The sequence below is a fragment of the Dermacentor andersoni genome, chromosome 2 (genome assembly GCF_023375885.2).
Source record: "Dermacentor andersoni chromosome 2, qqDerAnde1_hic_scaffold, whole genome shotgun sequence".
Classification (NCBI taxonomy): Eukaryota; Metazoa; Arthropoda; class Arachnida; order Ixodida; family Ixodidae; genus Dermacentor; species Dermacentor andersoni.
The window spans coordinates 242,962,020-242,978,115 of record NC_092815.1 but is presented as its reverse complement, the minus strand read 5'-3'; the positions used below and the strand labels follow the sequence as shown (position 1 = coordinate 242,978,115).

The 16,096-nt window shown below is 48.4% G+C and overlaps 2 protein-coding genes across 4 annotated transcripts in view; both read right to left on the bottom strand.

Moving 5' to 3' along the window:
* Positions 1 to 16,096, bottom strand: part of LOC126539882 (uncharacterized) — a 727,003-nt gene that overhangs the window by 152,007 nt on the left and 558,900 nt on the right. The gene's annotated exons all lie outside the window — the stretch shown is intronic.
* Positions 3,594 to 9,711, bottom strand: LOC126539721 (uncharacterized). Its single transcript, XM_050186570.1, has 2 exons — positions 8,874 to 9,711; positions 3,594 to 3,637 (listed from the first exon to the last, which is right to left on the bottom strand). The coding sequence occupies exons 1-2, from the start codon at positions 9,709 to 9,711 to the stop codon at positions 3,594 to 3,596; spliced, it is 882 nt and encodes a 293-aa protein (XP_050042527.1).

Here is a 16,096-nt window from a genome sequence, read left to right as displayed (position 1 = left end):
ATCATGAACAGCAGGTTGCCACTATCCCTCAAGAGGAAAGTGTATAACAGCTGTGTCTTACCAGTACTCACGTACGTGGCAGAAACCTGGAGGCTTACGAAAAGGGTTCTACTTAAATTGAGGACGACGCAACGAGCTATGGAAAGAAGATGACGGGTGTAACGTTAAGGGATAAGAAAAGAGCAGATTGGGTGAGGGAACAAACGCGAGTTAATGACATCTTAGTTGAAACCAAGAAAAAGAAATGGGCATGGGCAGGACATGTAACGAGGAGGGAAGATAAGCGATGGTCATTAAGGGTTACGGACTGGATTCCAAGGGAAGGGAAGCGTAGCAGGGGGCAGCAGAAAGTTAGGTGGGCGGATGAGATTAAGAAGTTTGCAGGGACGACATGGCCAAAATTAGTACCTGACCGGGTTTGTTGGAGAAGTATGAGAGAGGCCTTTGGCCTGCAGTGGCCGTAACCAGGCTGATGATGATGATGGTGATGAGAATGATGATGATGTACGTACGTACGTACGTACGTACGTATGTATGTATGTATGTATGTATGTATATATGTATGTATGTATGTATGTATGTATGTATGTATGTATACTATAGTTGTGTATGAATTCATGCATGTATTATTATGTACACTCTAAAAACTGGGGAAGGTATTGCAGGAGTGCAGAGGCCGATGTACTTTTCAAAGCCTTGTTTTACTCTCGCGAAAGGTCGAGTTGAGTGAAATGCATTGTTGACTCTGTCAGCAAGGAGAGAGAGAAATCTGCTTTTCACTCTGTCCTTCTAAGAGAGAGTAGAATGCCCGGTCTACTCTTGCGGCAATAGAGAACTAAACGTAGCGTAAGCTTCTGCTTCAACGGTAAGAGGCTAGCCCAGAACATGGCGATATATCACTCACGCACGCTGAGTAAAGGACACACCGTTTTGCTTCTAAGAGAAAAGGCAGCCCGAGTTCAAAGGAACGCGGTGCGAGCTCTTTACTTTTTCACTCGGAGTTGCTCCACCGCGTGCGCGGTCAACATCGCGGAACAGCACAGCACCGCCGAAAGGTGATCCGTCCAGCGAGCAGCAACGAAAGCCGTCCAAGGAAGATCGTGTGCCAGCGATCTCGCGTCGCCGCGAAAACACGACAGTCGTTCGTCATTCGTTGTATATAACAACAAATCGTCCACGGTAAGTGTATTGTAACTCAGGTGCACATTCTGCGTATATGACATGCTTTCGCCAGGAAGTTGTCGCGGCGCTTAGTCGACGCGATTGACAACGGGCTAGGCAAGCGCCCTGTGTATCTCGATCTCAATCGGAAAAGTTAGTCGTCGCGATAACTGCGTGTGATTTTATCACTTGGCGCTATCCGTAAGAGCTTTGAAAATCGCAAACGCTGCCAGAGCGACGGTATACGCGAGGCGAGAGGACGCTTAAAATGGTTTGTTCACCAACCCATGATTCCGAACCTATGCGGAGCGTGCTCAGCCTGTGTTTTGTGTGAATTTATTCAGTTTGGCAGTCTACTGTGCACGGAACGCTGTTGAAATAAGGAGTCACATAACAGAACGCGTCATTTTGCTGGAGGCATGCTTTCGTTATATATAAGCAGCGCGCTTGACAGTGTGTCGCCCATGGGTATTCTGCGACCACTGAAGTTACGTGCAGCGCCAGTGCTAGTTAGAAACTTTGCCGCAAGCATTCAGCTGCATGCGGTAAGAGGTCAGTTGGGCGCGTTATCTTGAACTTACTGAAAACGCATGAAGAAGTCATGTTTTATGCTGAATAAAGTATAAGCGATCTTGCGCGCGACAGCTACAAGCGATGCGATGGAGATGGCTGTCGCGTTCGCTCGTCGCCTACAAGTCGCACTCCGTGTGAGCGACGACATTGAGCGACGTCTACCCTGTGTTGCCGGCATGAGGGCAGGAAGTACTCGTCGTTCAATCAATCGTTTGCTCGTTCCGCACGACAATCGGTAGTATTTGAGCAACGTACATGTAGTTCCGGCTTCGCGCTATTGGCTAGTCGCTCATAGCACTTTCGGGCGACGAGCGACGAATTCTAGATTTCTAGAACCAAGCGATCTGTTTAGGCGACGCCCCATTTTCTCGCACGAGGCCGTCGCTCGTCACCGTCGCGCACTAAGTCGCTCTCATAGGGTTCAGCCTTATTACTGAACTGCTTTTGCTCATGTATTGAAATGGTGTGATTACATGTATGATTTGGTCGCCTGTTGCGGTCTTCGAGCACGGTGCGAATCTGAAAGGGTGCTTAGGTCTACAAACTCGGTGAATTATCAAGCAGCGAGTTGTGAATCGGCATCGAATATAACGGCTGCTGTGTGGAATCACAATTGCAGGGGCGCTTTGCATACGTTTATTGTTTTCGACATGCCTCTGCATTTGCTAATATGAGTTGGCGTTTCAGAGTTGTGTCAAATGAACAGCTAAATCACCCTTCCTCTGGGGGTTACAAGCGTAATGTGTGCATCTTGATACTGCATGGCAGATGAAAATGTGTTTATCGCTGTAATATTTTCAGTTGAGAAATAAAGTATAAAAATGAAACGTTGCTCTCATTCCGTGTTTCCAGTCTTCTGTCGTACATAAAACAAAGAGTTTGTCTAATAAACTAATGACTGCTGTCTAACTACAACTTTTACATGCCTTCAAGAATTTAAAATGCTAGATTTCCAACTGCAGCAGTAGTAGAGTGGGTCAAAAATGAACTCCACTGCGTACCTCATAAAGGAAAATAGGTTCATGCCTTTTAGTAAGCTTAGATCCAGGCCGCAGTGAACTTTCTTGTTATTATTGAAATGTGGGTAAGCTTGCCATTACAAGCCTTGTTGCCCTTTCTTATAGGCACATCCAGTCATACCCATTGAACTGGAGGATCATATTTTCATCCCTACTGAACATCATGTTTGCAGATATGATACTCAAATTATGGCTTGAGAAGTGGCACAACCAGAGATTGTGCGGGGGCCACACTGGGCACGTGCATAGGATCTGTCACATGTGGCGTTTGTGACACACCAGACTAATGGCACACTTATGACCTCTGACAATGACCAATATTCTGTTTATTAGTAGGAGTATTTTAACATCGGTTCTGAACGAGGATGAACGGTCGGTTATTTCTTTTTTGTTTAAGTCTAAAAATTGAAGTTTGTTTAGCAGTTGACTCTTGCAGTCATTTAGAGGTTTCGCATGCATTTAAATAGGAAGTCTAACAGCTAAGACCTCCTTTTGGTGCCGTGACATTACTTCTTGAGTGTCTTGATGTTGTTTTACACCGTGTGCTCCTGTTGACTTTTGCACACGATATTTTTAGGCAACTGCGTTATATAACGCAAGAGGGCAGCTGCAAGGACACAAGGATGTCAAAGAGCCAGCGCAGCGCGACTCCACATAGTGCAGAGGAGCGCACGCCAAAGAATCAAAAAACATTTCCATGCAATTTGGACAAGAAAACTAGAATGTGGGTGTATTGGGTGTACCATTTGACTAAATGTCAACAAAACTTTCAAAATACAGTATGTCACACCAAGACGAAAATTCTCACGTGCTCTAGGCAGTCATCTTAACATGGTATACTTATGTGATGTCTCTGATAGGAGAGTCAAAATCAAGTATGCTCTCTGGAGACAAACACATAGGAGCAAGTGTCATTGAAAAGTTAGAAATGTGTCTAAAAAAGCTAATCACTTTTGTGAGAAGTGACTGCTTTTTGTCTTATAAAGTTTGTAAACAGGGATAAGGTGCCTCAGAAAGGCTGTTTTCCCTTTTATCTATTTTTACACCTAATTTTAGCAGTATGGATTCCTTTTAGGTTCCAGAAAGGGGAAGCATTGGGGGAAGACAATCTCATTTTTAAGAAGTCATTGTTGTTTATGTGCATGCTCACGAAACTAGTTCATTAGAATCGCGCTAGCCTCCCGAAGCGAAAGCAAGGAGCAATTAAGGCCTTTACCTGTGTACACCATGGTGCACACCTTATGTCTTAGAAGCTGGAAGGTCAGTTAGAATTAAAAATATTTTTTTTTTGCATTCATACATCTGTTAAAAATGTAAGATTGTGGTTTCTCCTTCTGTGAGCAAGTCATATGATATCTTCTGGCAGGTGCTTGATATTTTGATTAGAGTCACTCAATCTACTTACCAACCAACTATGCTAGTGGAGGTAGAGATGCGTTCAATGCAAAGCACTGAGAGTGAGTAGAACACTTGTTCATCAATTGGCCGATGCTAAGATATAGCGTTAAGCAAAAGCCCCTTAGATTCATGGCTTCTGTAGAGATATGTTTTATAAGGCAACATAAAATAAAGGATTTTTGCCCATTCCGCAACGGAAGACGGCGCGCTTCCTCCCCACTTTCTTCCCCCCTTTCGTGCGCGAGATTGAGCTGCGATGGCTGGCTCACTCTCGCACGCTTTCACTCGCGCATACAGCATACGGCGCGCGGCGACGATTTTACCGCCCTTGGACTTTATACGGAACCTTACAGAGACGCCGACGGCAGACATGCGCTTGGAGTGTCTATATATCTGCTATTGCAATACAAGGTAACATCTACACAAGCTTAAAAATGTGCCGCTGTCACGCACAGACTTCACGGCCGGCTGGTTCCATCAAACTGCGCATAGATGTCACCTTGCCTGGCACTAGGCTTTCTCCTCACATGAGAAACATTGAATAGAGATCTGGCGCATTGCAAGATCTCGTCGGTACTTTGTACAAGAATTACTGAACCGCAGCCGTTGTGGCCACTTCCTATGTAGCGTCCCAACTCCTTTAATAGGTGGCGTGCAGTGAGGTTCGGGTAAATTTTACCATTTTTTTGAAGAAATTTATGTTTTTTTTAACATATAGAGCATAGATGTGACAGTGTGTTGGTGCCCATTTTAGCAGTACGTACATGACATCAGGTCTCATCTGCCTCCCGCAGCAGCGGCTGATGCTCTATATGCCTCCGGTTGGACAAAGGTAGCCGATGCATGTCAAAATAATGGCATCGCACCCTTTCCAGATTGGAACACTCACAAGCAGCCAAGCAGCAGGCCCGAGAATAACTCCCGGATTAGAAAAAGGGGTTTCCTTGCCAACGCAGCTAAGAGCCAAACCCCCAATCTATCACAGTTGAAATTTTTGCTCTATCAGAAGGTCACCTCTGTGCTTTCAAACAATGCATACATCTCCCGAAGGCATGTATCCTTCCCAACCGTTCAGCTCTCCATGTGCCAAGTGCCATCAGGTTGGGGAAGCGTGCTTGTACTTAGCGTGCCCAGCGACGCCGATACTTCACAGCGTCCGCCGTGCCCCTTGTAGAATAACTAAAGGCTACGACCAACGCTCTGTGGAGGTCACTTCGCGAGTGCGACTACAAAAAAACTGCTGCTGCGTGAGACTCTCTCGGGCGGCGGCGTATACAGCGGCCCCGCACGCAGGAGCCTCGAAGGAACGATTCTCACTCGTCGGGGTTCGCTTCAAGACTGAACGTTTATTTTACAAAAGACATCGCAGTGACTAGAAAGGGAAGAGAAAAGAAAATACAAAATACGAGTTGTCCGTTGGCCGCACTGACGCCTTCGTCCTTCTCGGAAGCGCCGGCCATTCGCGCCCAGCAGGCGGTCCGCCGAAAACACGGGGCACGGATCAGGTTGCGGGTCGAGGCGCCGGTCGGGACACCAGCCCAGCGGGGCGCCCCCTCGTCCGTTCGCCGGCTCCCTCTTGGTGCGGCTCCCTCTTGGTGCGTCGCCGGGTCCCCAACCACGGTTGCAGGAAACGCGCGACGGTCGCTACCAATTCTCAACAACCTCCCCCGCAATGAACGTCGGCTCATTCCTCCCCTAGTTCAAGCGGGTAGAGGGCTTGGACCGGTCGTCTCAGCAGCTTTCGGTCCGGCAGAGAAATCTTGCATGCTCGAACTCGGCCATCCCTTCCAGGAAACGTTTCGACAACCCGGCACAGCTTCCACATCTGTCGCGGGACCTTCTCCTCCCCGAGTAGGACAATGTCCCCTTCCCTTATGCTTCTCTCTTTTCGCTGAGCGGTAACATGAGCAGAGCGAAGTTCTAGTAGGTATTCCTGCCTCCATCGTTTCCAGAATGAATCGACAAGTGTGATGCGGTGTTGCCAGCGTCTTGTGAGCGCAGACTTCGTAGATTCGCTGGAGACCGTTTCTCCAGTGCTAGGCAAACTTGTCATTCGGCGCCCTATTAAGAAATGCGATGGCGTCAGGGGCAGAAGCTCCCCCGCGTCCGAGTGAAAGTACGTGAGCGGGCGGGAGTTCACAACCGCCTCGATCTGAGTGAGGACGGTGGTCAAGCTCTCATAATGTAAGGCACTTCTTCCGAGGACCATTCGCAGCCCTGTCTTAACAGTTCGCACCATGCGTTCCCAAAAACCGCCCCACCACGGTGCTCTTTCTACGATGAACTTCCAGGCGATGCGGTTGTCGCCCAAGTAAGCCTGCATCTCGCCTCCCTTTATAGCGTAGAAGAGCTTTTCCAAGTCTCTCGACGCTCGCTTGCACATTAGAGCGTTGTCTGAATAAATTTTCCTGGGCATTCCCCGCCGGGCCACGAACCTCTTGAAAGACATAAGGAAAGATTGTGTTGTCAAGTCCCTGACGAGTTCCAAATGCACAGCTCGCGTGGTGGCACATGTGAAGAGGGCTATATAGGCCTTGTAGGAATTTCCAAGCTCGGTATAAAATATCGGCCCTGCGAAGTCCACTCCAGTAATTTCAAATGGCTCTGATTCACGGATACGGTCGTATGGGAGCGGTGCAAACGGCTCATCCGCGGGGCGGCTGCTTTGTCTTTGACACGGAACACAATGACGAATGATTTTCTTCACGGCCTGTCTTGCTCGCAGGATCCAATATCTTTCCCGAAGTTGAGTCAGAGTGTCCCTAACTCCAGCGTGTAAAAGCCGCCTATGCTCCCAGGCCACCAATAAACGTGTAAACGGATGCACAGCGGACAAAATAACTGGGTGCCGCGTCTCTTCTTTATGCGCGCTATTCTGTAGCCTGCCTCCAACTCTCAATAGGCCGTCGCTGTCAATGAATGGAGTCAGACCCGCGATGGTGGATTTACGATTAAGTGTCCCGGTAGACATTAGAGAATGGATGTCCTTCCCAAAGGTTTCTCTTTGTGATACTTTCAGCCAGTAACTCTCGGCCTGTGCTAACTCTTCCGCTGACAGGCTTCCCCTTCGCTTCTCTGACGCGTTCCGTGCGTTATGAAGAAAGCGCATAACCCATGCGGTGACACGGAGTACCCGTGTCATTGAGCTCTTGTGCTCAAGATCCATGAGAGGCATTTTGTCTACCAGCGTCACGGTGTTCAGCACGTGAACTTTACGGAGCTCTTCGGTGCTACATTCAGCTTCAGGGACGTGTGAAGGCATCGCGTCGTACGTTTGAACACCTTTTAGCCATTTCGGTCCCGTCCACCAGCTCTCGCTGATAACCAAAGCGGAGGGCAGCATGCCCCGTGTCAACAGATCTGCTGGATTTTCTTTCCCCGGGCAATGTTTCCAAACATCGGGATCAGTTAGTGCTTGTATCTCCTGTACTCTGTTGCTCACAAATGGTTTCCACTTCAGCGCGGAGCTCTTAATCCAGCTCAGAGCGACACTAGAGTCAGACCAGCAGTGTACCTGAATTGTTGGTATGCCTAGCCGTTCAATCAAGTAGTGGGCCAGGCGTGCGCCGATCAAAGCACTCATGAGCTCCAGCCGTGGTAGTGACAAACGTTTGAGTGGGGCCACTCTTGATTTAGCCATCAGCAAAACAATGTGCACTCCCTGATTCGTCCTCGATTTAATATAGGCAACGGCACCGTATGCCTTTGGACTCGCGTCGCAGAACACATGTAATTCCGGCTCTGCGCTGTCGTTTTTTATGTCCTGCCCGAATTTTCTAGGAACGGAAACATTTCTTAAGTCAGGGAGCTGTTGACACCACTTGTTCCACGTTTCGAGAATGTCTGACGGAAGTGGGTCATCCCATTGAGCCCCTCGTTCCCATAGGCTCTGAAACATAATCTTAGTCGTGATAGTGATGGGTGCAAGGAATCCAAATGGGTCAAATATGCGAGCCGTCGCTTGTAGAAGGAATCTTTTTGTGTCCTGACGCTGTTTTAGAAAGTCAATCAGGGAACTCATTTCAAACGTGAATTCATCAGTAGTCGGTCTCCACTCAACGCCAAGGATCTTAGTTACGATATGTGCTGAAATTCCGTGTTCGTCTCCTGACTCTTCTGACCATTTTGCTGCAAGGTTTGGGTCATTGGACTTCCATTTTCTCAAATTCATGCCTGCCATCTGAAGAATATGTTCCGCTTCTTTGCATATGCGCATAGCGTCCTCTAGAGTATCGGCACCTGTGACCAAGTCATCCACATACACGTCGTTGTTTAGCATGCTTGTTGTCTCCGGAAAACTATCCTTTGTGTACTCTAGATGGTGCTTTAGTGTCGCGGCGAGAAGGAACGGACTGGATGTTGCGCCGAACGGGACCTTCGTCATCCGGTACTCTCTGATTGGAGGGAGCGCTCGTCCCTGTTTTGGAGTACTTTCGTACCAGAGGAAACGAAGGGCGTCCCGGTCATCCCTTTTAAGCTCAATCTGCAAGAATGCCTTCTCGATGTCGGACATGATCGCCACATTGTGTACTCGAAATCGAGTTAAAATATCCGACAGATTTGGGTTCAGATTAGGTCCGGCGAACAGGACGTCATTTAGAGACAGTTTCCCCGGCGCTTTAGATGATGCATCGAAGACGACCCTTAATCTTGTGGTCTGACTGCATGGACGGGCCACGCCGCGGTGAGGCATGTAATAAACGGGCCCTCTTGGGGACTCACCCAGTCCGATGACCTCTTCTGCGTGTCCAGCAAGCACATAGTTCCGAACCGCCTGGTCATAATCGCGCATAAGGTCATTGTTGCCCATCAATTTTGTCGTCAACGACCTGAGTCTACTGAAAGCCGTGGCTTTGTTGTCTGCCAAATCGGCAGCATTCTCTTTCCAGGGAAGGGAAACTTGATATCGGCAGTTGTTCCTGGAGACGTTCTCCCGAAATTCCCGCAAAACTTGGTTGTCTTCCACGTCCGCCTCTCCTTCGTCGACAATGCCAATGTGCTCGAGCTGCCAAAACGATTTCAGTTGAGCAGCAGTGTCGTCTTGATCTTCCTCGCCGATGACAGCCACGTGCAACACTCCCACAGTGGACACGTACGTTGCGGTTGATTCTGTGGTGTGCGTTGTCCCCTGCAGGGTCCAGCCAAAAATGGTCTCCACGGCTACGAGACCGCTGTCCAGGCGCCTGACACTACCGGTTGTGACCTCCCAGTAGAAATCGGATCCCAGCAGCAGCCCTATCTCTGCTCCATCTTGCGTACTGTCGGCGAGTTCGAGGCCTTGCTCTTCGAGGTAGTTGACGGTGGAAGCTTCAGGTGCTGGCACGGTGTCGCAGCAGATTTGTGGGATCTCGAGCGCTTCAACGCGGATCTTTCTTTCGTTGTGTCGACTGCACAGCCATAACTCCACTCGGCGGCACTTCATTCCTGAAGACGGCTTGTCGTTTCCAAATGTCATTATTTTCAGGGTCTCCTCTCCCATCACACGCAGTCCCATCTTCTGTGAAACCTCTTTCTTGACAAAGGTACGCTGACTTCCGCCGTCAATCATCAGCCTGAGCATCGCTCGCTTCTCCCTACCCTGAACCAGAGTCCTTCCATGTTTTTCTGGTCACGAAACTCCGCCGTCACGCTATGGGAGAGGTTCATATGCTGCCCAAAGGTGCCGCGATGCGGCGCCACTGTGCCACAGAGGGCATCGTTCGCGTACCGAAATGCGTGCGCAGTGCGAGGCGAGCTGACTTTTCGGGTACGTTCTGTGCATGTGCTGTGCTATTTTTCGAGTGTTGGGCTGTTTGGTTGAAGTGGTGGGGTGGGACAATGATGCCGAACACGTGTTACGTGCCTGGGTGCCGTTCCGGCTACAAGGGCACGACCGAAAAGGTGTCGTTGTTCTGTTTACCTAATAACAAGGAGCAGCGCGAGAAATGGAAGCGGGCCATACCGCGGCAGGAAAGTGGCGGTTTTAATTTCGAATCGAAGTATACACGTGTGTGCGCGAAACACTTTGACGCCTCGGACATCGTCACTGCGTACAATTTCAACATCAACGGCGACGACGTGTCCCTGGAGCGTGAGAAGCCGACGCTGAACACATTTGCTTTATGCTTTGTTGCAACCTCAATTTGTGTTATACCATGATAGAGTAGTTCACAGCAATAGCGCCCCTACCCCGACCATCTATGAAAGGTATAGCATTACAATTCCTTTAAATGCAAGTGTTAAAACAGAATAATATGCATTGTTTTATTTTCCATTGTCCTTTAGTCTTGGCTAATGATGGGCTACAATTCTTCAATTGCACGTACTTTTAAGTCTATAAGCTGCTATGAGTAAGAAGGTTATTAGCACACTGTTAGCTACATTTGTATTGTGATTTGCTGAGCAAGTTTTGTCTGCATGTTTAAGTAACAGCTGAAGAAGTAGAAAGGTGGTATCTCTAACAAGCCATTTAAAAAAAATTGCTGTATTTGTGATGTGGCTACTTGTGTTCGTTTGAGAGTTCTTTAGCCGTGTGTTATGAAATGCTTACGCTTTACACTTTCTTGTTTATAGAAACAATCGACTATGCATTCTGTACTTATTGCCATTCGTTTGCTGGTGTTTGTTTCCTGCCTCCCAATGCATATCTCTCACGTTTGATCTTATTTCTTTATGCGTATTATATCAGTGTCATGCTTTTAACAAACTTCTTGCATTGTGAATGGTGGACCATTTGTGACCGGACGCCTCCGTGCTATCTGTATTTCGCTCCGCTTATTTTACATGATAAATAAATGATCGTGCTTGTATTTTGTTTTTGCACCAACACGTTTTATTTATTTTCTTAATCGAATTATAAAGTTTTTTTTTTCATTTTTCGACCATGATAAGAATATCAGGACCGGTGATTGCAACATTTTAACATATTGCAAATAGTTGCGAATTAAGAACCAAAATACCTAGTCTCGTCGTTTCTGCGTCGAAACCACGAGCAGTGAAGTGCTGGGCTTACTGACGCTTCTAAACGACTGCTTGCTAAGGCAATTGCCTAATTACAGCTAGTTTCAACTGTGCAGGTCCTAACACTTCAGGTTCGCCTTAATCCGTTGTTAAAAGCCGCACCGAAGGCATTTAGCAGGATGCGTTGTTGGGCAAGTTGGTTCATTGTAATAGGAAACATTGGTTGCGCTTTCTAGACAATCACATGTAAGAAGACAGGACAGGTCTGTCTGTCTGTCCTGTCTTCTTGCATGTGATTGTCTAGGAAGACATTTAGTAGCGAAGTTCGTCTTGCATTAATTCTACCTAAATCTTATTCAGAAATGACATCGCTCTGCAAGAAATCTTAAGCGCATGGAGCAGCTCAGTTCCCTTTTCTTTGTCATTAAGTATTCTACGGTAGCAGCCCTTTGCAATAGCAATTTCATTCTTTTGATCTCGTTATAAAATACTGCCCCCAGAGTCCTTCTATGCCACAGTTTAACAGAAACTGAACAGCTGTGCTTGGCGAACAATCTGGCGCTATGCGCAACGGAGAATTGGCGCTTACTCCTCTGGTGATAAGTGGGACCACTGGCGTTTTGTTGCGAATGCGCGGTGTTTAATCTCAGGCAAATATTAAAAAGCGGAGCCCACCGAAGTGTTGAGGCGAACGGCGATGACGAAGAAATCCGGACCGGGACCGCCCGGCCGTGTACAGCGGACGCACTTCGACGGGGGCGAAATGCAAAACAGCCGTTTATTTAAATTTAGGTGCATTTTAAAGGATCCCAGGTGGTCAAAACTAATCCCGAGTCCCCCACTACGGCGTGCCTCATAATCGTATCGCGGTTCTGGCTCTTCAAATTCCAGATCTTTCTTCTTTTTGGTCTGAGACCGCCGCAAGCTCCATGTTATGAGCGGCTTTGTTTTTCGTCCCGTGCGCTCATATCATCGCAGAAGACACGCTCAGGCAGTAATTTAATTATATTCAATGTTAAAAATAGTTACGTGAAACTAAAGCGATCGTTGAGGAAGTTGAGAAAGCTAGAATACCGAGGCTGCCCCACACACAACCACAGCGGTAGCGGCGTTCGCATGCCCTCTCATGCACGGTTGCGCCTCTAGCGGCGGGCGCTGGCGCTATATGAAACTGAGGCGGCAGTTTCGTGACCAGAAAAAACATGGAAGGACTCTGCCTGAACCCACGCTTGAGCCGTCTGCAGAAGGACACGGGTTCTCTTCTTGGTGCCTTCGACTTGCAGCGAAGACTGTACGATTGTCTCAGTGAGTACAGTCTTCTCTTCCGACTTTCCTGTTGCTGGTCGTCGATTCAGGTTACACAGGGCTGCAACGTGCCGGCCGGAACATCTCTTACATTTAAGCCATCTTGAGGTGCGGCATTCGTATGCTCGATGACCTGCCTTGGCGCACCTAAAGCAGAGTCTTTCCCGCTGCACAATTGTCCTCTTCTGATCCGCAGTCAAATCAACATCACAGTCGGCGGTTAAGTGGCTGCTCGCTTCGCAAAATTTGCACAGTGTTTCAGCTTTCATGACGGCAGTTAAAACCGACGCGGACGCCTTCTTTTCCAGAATATCCTTGCGGATCGGGCGACTCAGCCTGTCGGTGCTCAGCTGTTGACGGGTTCCACATTCGGCCCTCTCTCGACTTTCTACTTCGGTCTTGAGGAAACTGAGGAAATTTTGAAGATCATCTCCTGGCGCGACTGCAGATGTTGTCTTTTGTCTGAAGTAACCGAGGCAAAGCTCATTCGGGATGTTCTTCCGTAGGACTGTCAATAAAAGCACTCCATAAGTGCTCGACGCCACACCCAATGCCTCGAGACTCCGAACCCCCGTCTGTACCTCATCATAAAGGGTCCGCAGCCTCTCAGTGTCGAGGATGTTATGGACAGGTCGGATGTTGAGCAACCTCGACATATGTTCTTCAATGATAACGTCGTCCTTTCCGAATCTTTCGACTAATGTCTTCACTGCAATTTCATAATTTCGGTCACTGAGTGGTAGCCCGTCGATAGCGGCTGCTGCTTTGCCGGTAAGGTAGCTCGTCAAGTACTGAAACTTGTCAATTGGATGTAGAGCTGGATTCTTGTGGATGGTAGACTCGAACTGATTCCAGAATCTGTGCCATGAGCGCAGGTTTCCGTCGAATTTGGCGATCTCTAGCTTCGGAAGTCTTGTCGTTGTCGACGGTAGCTGAAGAGTCGTCGTAACTGCATGCTGGACGGAACCTGACTGTGCGACGTGGCCATAGTTATTTCCTGTTTCTGATGGCGTACTTGACCTCGTTTCGCTCGCGGCTCCACCTCTCAGGGCCCTTTTTATCCTTGTTTTCAAGGTGCAAATTCTCAAGCTGTACGCAGCGCACTCTGTTAATACGGTGTCGAGCTCCTGTAGGTCCACTTTCTTTTCTATAGCGTCGTTGACTGCTTTAAGCTCTTCAGCTTGCTCAAGAAGGATGTCCAAATGTTCTTCGAGCTCACCGGTTGGTGCTTCTGTCGCTTGAAGTAAGGTGCTGGCTGCTGCGATGGTGGTGTCGATGGCTTGTCGCAGGGCCGCTTGCTTCCTTTGTAGTCGCTCCATGATGCAGCAGGCGAAGTTATTCCAGATGTAGCACTCCCGGGTTTCGACACCAGAAAATGTAGAATAACTAAAGGGCTACGACCAACGCTCTGTGGAGGTCACTTCGCGAGTGCGACTACAAAAAAACTGCTGCTGCGTGAGACTCTTTCGGGCGGCGGCGTATACAGCGGCCGCGCACGCAGAAGCCTCGAAGGAACGATTCTCACTCGTCGGGGTTCGCTTCAAGGCTGAACGTTTATTTTACAAAAGACATCGCAGTGACTAGAAAGGGAAGAGAAAAGAAAATACAAAATACGAGTTGTCCGTTGGCCGCACTGACGCCTTCGTCCTTCTCGGAAGCGCCGGCCATTCGCGCCCAGCAGGCGGTCCGCCGAAAACACGGGGCACGGATCAGGTTGCGGGTCGAGGCGCCGGTCGGGACACCAGCCCAGCGGGGCGCCCCCTCGTCCGTTCGCCGGCTCCCTCTTGGTGCGGCTCCCTCTTGGTGCGTCGCCGGGTCCCCAACCACGGTTGCAGGAAACGCGCGACGGTCGCTACCAATTCTCAACACCCCTATAGGTTCTCCTACCACGCAAGATGTTGGTCAGGGTAATACACAGTAAGTGTACTACGGGTAGTACGCACGGAGCCAGTATACGCCTCGTGCACCGCCTATAGAGGCGCCATTGATAGCCACCTAGCGGGCCCTACCAACAGTACGCCGGGAGCAGTAGCAGACGACAACCCCTTGCAGCAAGCATGGCGGAAGTTCGCGGCTGCGATTTCTCCTTTGTTCGGGTGCCAGGCTGCTGCTTCTGCGGTGACAGCTGTAGGGAAGACACTAGCCTCTGTGGGAGCGGGTATGAACAAGATGTTACCGGTGTTTGGGACAACATGGTCCACATACGTGCCAGGTGTGTCCCGCAGACAAACGCCATGAACTCCATTTACATGAAGTGGAGCTCATGTTAACTAGCCGATAAATACTGTTGAGTGACGCGATCTCTCGATCGCTTTTTTTATTCTACCCTTGCGGTAATGCTGTTTCTGTACCTCAATAGTAAGCATCCGTCTTTAGCGCATACTTATATAAAAGAAATCCGCATGGTGCGATTTCTATATATTCCATTGTGATTCTTCTGCCGATGAATACATGTGACATCGCCAAATAAGTGCTGTCAAAGTCGCCTCAAGAAGAGTAATTGCGAATTTATTGATGGAAACGCGTACACTAGCCAACGAAATCACCAAATGCACAAGTTAATAAAAGCACGTGTTAGTGCTGTACCACCGACGCAATTCTGCTGCATACGCCGATGAACTGCCGTTCCCGCTGCAGTTTTTGTAATTTTGAATTCCCCATGGGAGCTGCTTGGAAACGTACAAAGCTAAAGTCTGACTAACTTTTCGAAACTTTCTTTTTTAAATGTTATTTGAGAGAGGTGACCTCATGATATATTTAAAGACCGAGCAGCGCCAGTCAAAGTAGATGAGCGCTGGCGGCAAGGCCGGGTTTAGTCTTCTGCAGCGTAAGTGTAATAAGAAAGAATTCAGTTGAGTACAAAATTCACATGCGAGAAGGGACTACGTTGTGAAACAAACAAATCACTCGGTGTGTTAAGTCCGCTCAGGCAGCATCGAGGTATGATGACTTCCCGAACGTGACGCGAACATTTCAGCGAGAAATGGAGCAAAAATACCATATCCAGCAACTATTAGCAATTCTCGCCCTGAACTACCTATTTTCTAAACACATTTCCCCCCCCCCCCCCAAAAAAAAAAAAACACGATATCTAAGACGCCTTCAGGCGAGAAGGATAAAGCTGTTAAAGAAGCACTTCCCTGGTATCATTCCGATAAGACACAGCGTGATTTATACCCTTTACAAACGAGGAAGGTTAAAAAAACCTCGCAGCTCAAAATAATCAACAAGAGTTATGCATGGAGCAACTAGCAACAGTTAAACATGCGCGAGGCCAGGCATAAAATAGATGTAAAAACATGAAGTGCGCGACAGCTGGTGCGAGGATTTACCGGGTCACATAAAAGCTACAATTTCAGTTCTTGCAAACTTCAGTAGCTTTAACATACAACACAATGTGCTCGTGCAGTCGTGCTGCCTAGATAGCACAACGCGGTAATGAAGCGGAAAACAATATAAGTGGCAAACGGCATTCCGAACTTTAGCGAAATACTTTTAAACCGCATGCTGCCCTGTAGACGAACTTCGTCGCTTACGCGTCTAACTATAATCGCATGGAAAAAAACACCGACGAGACAAAGGAAAGGATGAGAACAAGAAATTTCCTGCCGAAGCGACGATCCATTTTTGCTACCGTTGCTCCCGCTGATGAGGCTTTGCGGGGAATGATTAGAGCCATATTGCCGGCATGTTTTCGCCAG